This window comes from Gymnoscopelus braueri, assembly GCF_963280865.1.
Source record: "Gymnoscopelus braueri genome assembly, chromosome: 10".
Classification (NCBI taxonomy): domain Eukaryota; kingdom Metazoa; phylum Chordata; class Actinopteri; order Myctophiformes; family Myctophidae; genus Gymnoscopelus; species Gymnoscopelus braueri.
The window spans coordinates 24,081,628-24,088,159 of NC_137611.1; the positions used below are offsets into that span (position 1 = coordinate 24,081,628).

The following is a 6,532-nucleotide window of genomic DNA, read 5'->3' on the forward strand; positions in this document are numbered from 1 at the left end:
TTATTTGATATTTATTTGGTATTTATTTTTTATTGAGTTGTTGACGTGCAGTTTTACAATATTAGCTTGTTGTATTGTACAGCTGTATTGTGTATCCATATAATGTTACCTCAGACTTTGTAACAGGGTTCTCAAAGTCTCTTCTGCATTGAATATGATATACTGCCTCTTCTGCCACCAGGCGACCAGCGACTTCAAGTCCCCAGTCATCACCTCGTCGTTTTGCTCTCTGCATCAAACTCCTTTTCAGTCGGTCCTGGTAGACATTATCAGGTGCACGATACAACTGCCGAGCTCTGTCTGGATAAAAGGTAGCCACATACAGTATCAGGGACGTGCTGGCCACTGGGAAATTCGGGAAAATTCCAGAACGGCCGCGCCATTTACGGGCCGCCAGACAGCCAGTGGGCCACCCAAAAAAAAATCATTACCCTGCACCAATCACAAGCACCTGTCAATTGTGTGTCCCAAACATTTGTGCGTCCTAAAGGAAGTTACGTATATTCAGTCCTGCAATCATTCCTGGCCCCTCGCGTCGTACAGAATGTCGTCCGTGTGCAGCTCGTGAAAAAGTGGAGATATTTGACTAAACACACGTTTTCTGGCAGAACTTTCACATGGATATGAAACTAGAGGACAAAATATGACTTCACGTCTTAGGAATTAATTATTGGGTGAGTACAGACGGAGTTTAGAGCACTTTTATGGCCGCGCAGATCGGCACTACACAGTGGGGAGCCGAGAGCGATCTATGACTGTGTATTTGGAATACTTGAAATGTATGTAAGATCACAGACATTCTAGGGCTAGTGCACAGTAGGTGTACACTCTTATCAAGTGTTTAGCAATATGTTCTTATTTTATTTCAGAATAGAATCAATTCAACAACACCCCAATCCCCTACCATTGATTATACACTATTATATATATGTGTTTCTTTCTGTTGTTTATTTTGCTTCGTTTGTTTATGTTTTTGCTTCTGTGTTTAGCTTTGTCTCTGTGTTTTGTTTTTTTTTAACTTTCCCAGTGTATTTGGTTTTCTCTGTACAGCACTTTGTTAACCCTGAACAAGTTTTTAAATGTGCTTTATAAATAAAGTGGATTGGATTGGATTGGATACACTGATTATACACTAACAATAACCAATATACCAATATTAGATGGCCAGGGAGACATTTTTACTCAAAAATAATGGTTGGAATGGATTCAGCACCCCTGAAAACCCCTAGTTAGACACCTCACAAGTTAATTTTAGACTTTCATTTTTTTTACCCAAGCCCTCTGGGCTCCTTAACTTTGATTGGCTCTCCAAGATTTTCCACAAGGATTTGGGTTTGCATTAATTGAGAGGTGATTCTAGACACCTATAAGAACACATTGGTGAAGAAAGCTATTGGTAGTAAAAATTTTCACAGATGGTCCAAACATCTTGTTAAAATTCCCTAACTATCAGTTCAAGTTGTGTCCAATATGTATGGCACTTTGACTCAGTTCTTAAGTTGTGCCTTAACTCAGTTCAGTCCCAAAAAAAAAGAATAATCAAATAAAAATTATATTCCAACACTCATACCGCTCTGGCAGTGAGTTTCACAGTGGTCTGACGCTCCTTGTCATCAGTGTTTGTGGACCTCCTAGCTCACCATCTTGTATCTCAAAGAACAGATCTTCACTGTATTTCCAACAGGGACAAACAACCTGACCTGTACAACAGGTCATAAAGAAAATAAATCACTATCAATGACTCAAATCAAACAATAAAGTGCTTCAGGTACTGTGGGTCAATTAACACTAGCTGCAGTGGACAACTAGAACCATATTGATGGCTGTCTGATTGCTGTCAGCTGGCTGCCCTGCTCAGCTGCTTTAATTACACAATTAGCTTTTACCATCAGAAATGTACACAATACACTCTTGTACTCAAATAACTTCAAATAATACAAAACGTTTGCATTTAAAAGTGCAAACACAAACATTTAGTGCAATGACAAATGAATTTGTTTTTAACTCACCAAAACACTTGGTCTGTAGGCCTACTGGTACAAACGCAACAGGTTAAGTGCTGCTCCCAGGTTTGACCAAACTTGTCTCAAAAGGTGTTTGTCACTCTTTTACGTTTGTAATCAAACTGTTTTTTTATCACTCTGGCTTTCTTTTACTGTAATCTATTTCGTTACTTTCTGACGTTCTGTCTGCTTCTGTATCATTCCACTCCCACTCTCAGCTAAAAGGGGCAGTAACGTCACCTGCCTGCAGGGATACGTTCTTTTTTTGTACAGGTACAGTTTTTCTGTTAACTCTAAGTCTAAACATTACCAAACCATTTCAAGTCAATTTATCAATTTTGCATTTATGAATTACTTGTGTATTTTAATGACTTATTTTTGCATTTTAATTAACTGTTCATATTTATTTATGTTATGTTATATTTTGTACAACCTCATTTTAAATGTGGGTTACACTATATGATAATATAATAATATATGAAATATACAGTAACATAAATGTAATAATTTGTTGTCAGATTGCAGGAAATAAATAACAGTAGGCTACAGACTTTGTTTTCCAACATTTAACCAACTCTACCATTGTGCAGAAGAAAGTGGTTGATACATTTTTCTACCCTGTTTTTGTCCTGATCAACAGTGTTTTATGCTTACTGTTTTAGTGTGATGTCCGACTGGTGTATTTAGAGGTCAGACTCTTACACCTGTACTTTTCTAGGTCTGACCTCCAATACATTTATTGGATATTATGCCCTCCTGGGATGTTTGTATTTGTTTATATTCTGCCATACTCACTTTTCTAAAATGTGCGTATTATTTGTCAGTGTGCAAGGGGTGGAGGGAGGGAATGAGGAATGGGAGAATGATTGTTTAAAGTGGGGCACATGCTGTACACCTGTTTTCTCAAATAAAAAGAAGTTGAAAAAAAAGATGACTGCGGTTGATTATGGATACCTTTACTGATCCCAGGCGCCATAGACAGCACTACAGCAAAAATCCACAGATAAAGGGCATAGAAGCACAGCAAGCACAGGAGAGCAACATCACAACAAGATATCCTCAAACAAAGCATTTATAAAAAGTATACAGAGACGTATATACTCTACACACAGTCGTCCCGCCCAGTGCAGAACAAGAAGACACCGTCAACAAGTACTAAAGTCAACAGAAGTATAGCTACACACCCCACACAATCATCCTGCCCAATTAAGCCCAAAACAGAACAGAAATACGAATAGCAAGGTAATCCTAGTTATGACATCAGCACAAACCACAGATAACGTAACAGATTGGATGCTACCATAGTCACACAACACGTACATTACTGTAGCCCCTTGGTTACATCAATCATTATAAATTCTCACGGCAAATGGCACAAAGGACTGACAAAGTCCCTCATCTTGGGGTATAGGAATATAAGTCCTTCCTCTTGCTAACTCGCTCTTCAGTCTCCATGTGGAGGAGGTGGGAATGGTTGGCCCTGATGTCCTCCAGCTTGGTACACGCACCTTCACCACATCCTCCACCCCGTCCAGTGTAGCCCCAACGACAGAGGGGCAGCTGTAACACTGCTGCTCGAGGCCTTAATAATACCAAGAAACTGAAGAAAGTGGATCATATCGCTCCTGTTCTTAGATCTTTACACTGGTTCCCTGTCTGCCAAATAATAAAAACACTGTTGGTGTAAAAAGTATTGAATGGTTTATGGCAAAAAAATACATTTCTTGTGCTGTATTAGCCTGACCTATTTTGTTTGAATGAAGCGTGTCCAGTGATTCAGGGGCTGGAGCCAGGCTAGTGCTAAGTCATGAACTATCCACACCTCTTAGGTCATGATTAAAACAGAACTGATAAAGGAAGAAATATAGTTCCTTATAACTCCAAAAGGCCCTACAGTCCATGAATCATTAACAGAGTTACTGTAATAAAGTAGAAGAACAGAGGATTTCAGGGAATTCGACACAGTCTGATGTTCTCATAGCATCAAGACACTTCTGTCTTCCAAGAACAGAATAGAATAGAATAGAGTTCAAAACAGACAGAATACAATACAATAAATATACAATTAGACACCAGCATCCAGCAGTATGTCTACTAACGTACTGAACATTCCCAGTGGCATGGTTCTGGTTCCAGTCCAAATGCAGTCTGGTGGGACTGGGTTCGTTCCGGTCCAAATGCAGTCTGGTGGATCAGGGTCGGTTCCAGTCCAAATGCAGTCTGGTGGGACTGGGTTGGTTCTGGGGTCCAGTCCAGACACCAAACTATTGGAGTTCAAACGGACATCCCCACAAGCTCTGGGGGTAAATATACTTTACAGTATTTATCAGAGTATCACTGTGAAATTATTTATTTTATATGAAATCTCATTATTAGAGCTTTTAAACAGATTGTTGATAACATTTTTGTCTCTGTGCAAAACCTTATCAAAAGAGTAAAATAAAAACGTAGCAATAGTCACAGAACAAGCATTGTTATACACTGTTAATTCGTTACATTCATTTGTAATTCAGATCAACCTCTTTTTATGAGTGAAAGACAGACTTTAGACCACAGTGATCAGCTGATTGATAAGTCAGTATTTTTGCCAGGTATGTTTGCACATAGGTTCATACATTACACTCACTAACAACTGTATAGATTAGAAAATACGCAATATAAGCATAAACATAGAAGAATGTATTCTATTGTCCAAAACCAAAAGCCAATTTTGTTATTATTTAGTCACAAGCACTTGCTAATACTTTTCATTGGTTATGTACAGTAGTTATAAAACCCACAAACACAGTATAATTAACCACTTTAAACCCAATCTGGGAACCCATTCGGTACAAAAAAGTCTTGAGAGATTACTTTCAAATCAAATCAAATCGAAATTGACCAAAGTGCTGTAGAAGTCATCAACAAAACAGGCCTGTGCAACAACATAGTCAGAACATGCAAAAATAAAAACATGAAAATAGATAAAAGACTAGACTCGAACAATATTAAAAGCTAGAGAAAAAAAAATTGTCTTGAGGAGAGATAGTCTGAGCACTTCTAATGGGAAGGGATAGGCTGTTCCAGAGCAGCAAAGGCGCGGTCACCCCTGACCCCCAGTCTACTTAACTACAGTAACAGCTGAAATGAGGCATTTGCATTAACTGTGAGGGGAGGGTATATGTGGACATTTAGCACGCCTATTTTGGGCAAGTCATTATATCAGGTGATACTTTTGGGAATCACTTACATGCGTCAGGGGGTCAGCCTACTTGCTGGAGTAATGAAATATGTTTACCTCGTACGCCTTGTTCCTGATTGCCAACAATGATTGTAAAGCATCTTCTCATGTTAATATTGCGTCTTTTGACCTGTTAACCTGTTGACCTGTTGTGTGTGTTTCCTTGCAGACAGTGCAGATAATGGTGGGTGCGCTGCTCTTCCTGTTTGGTGTGATGTTGTGTTTCTTTGGTGACACTTTAACAGTGTACTCTGGAGTGTTCGCCTGGGCACCTTTATTTGTAAGCAAACATCTGCATCCTCCACCAAACCCCACTGTACACTGTACTGTGTTTATATTCATACAAATCATTTGAGCTTTGAATGAAATACACATACTGTACTTACTCTCTAAGTATCTAAGTTAATATGTACATACTTATTACTGTAACTATTATTTAAACAGGATTTGATTGCCTGTAAGTGTTCACACATATAACCATACTGCCATGATTCATTTTAATGCTACTGTATGTTTTGTAAGAAGACATAATTCTTCATTATCTGATTGGTTGTTTCTCTTTCCCAACAGTACATTATTGCAGGGTCATTAACGGTGGCTGCTGATAGGTCGATGAGCCGCTGCATGGTCAGTAAGCCACGCCCTCGACCACACCCTTACTGCTCTTTACAAGTCATTCCATTTATTACTAGCTGTTTATTGTATTGCTGTTCTATGTTTCAGATTAAAGGTTCTATGGGGATGAACATTGTGGCTGCTGTGATGTCAGGTGCTGCTACCATCCTTTACGGCATGGACATTGGATATATTTGGACATTGGACATATTTTTTCATCCGGATGTATCTTTTATATACATGGTAGGACTTTATTTACACACATAATTGACCCACACTGCTGCTACAGGTCTCTGTTTGACCAGCTAGTTCATTCCATTCACCTGGTTCACCAGGTCCTAATGAGACCCTGATTAGACCACTGGTTTACATAATGTGTACATGATGTGTTTTGTTTACATGTGTTGGTTTTCTACAAATGCAGAGATGTTATTTTGTAAAGGCTTTGGGCCTCACTCTTAAATGTAGAATACCATATATTTTAATGTATCCCTGCTCCTAAGTAACAACCAACAGACCATTGTGGTTATGTGTTTGTTTACAGGATGTTTGTTTATTTATATGATGCGTTTGTTTACAGAGCTTGTCGATGGGTGTGGCGGGTGTGCAGTGTGTCTTCAATCTGCTGGTGTTCATCACTTCCATCTGTGTGTCCGTTTTTGGCTGCAAAGCCACCTGCTGCCACAGACCCTGA

General features: G+C 39.0%; 1 protein-coding gene across 1 annotated transcript; it reads left to right on the forward strand.

Annotated features, from left to right (window-relative positions):
- Positions 1-4,090: 4,090 nt before the first annotated feature.
- Positions 4,091-6,532, forward strand: LOC308093465 (membrane-spanning 4-domains subfamily A member 15-like; the record flags this gene model as incomplete). The annotated part of the gene is made up of 5 exons (XM_080439801.1): positions 4,091-4,306; positions 5,393-5,503; positions 5,794-5,850; positions 5,947-6,063; positions 6,419-6,532. The coding sequence occupies 5 exons, from the start codon at positions 4,091-4,093 to the stop codon at positions 6,530-6,532; spliced, it is 615 nt and encodes a 204-aa protein (XP_080295927.1).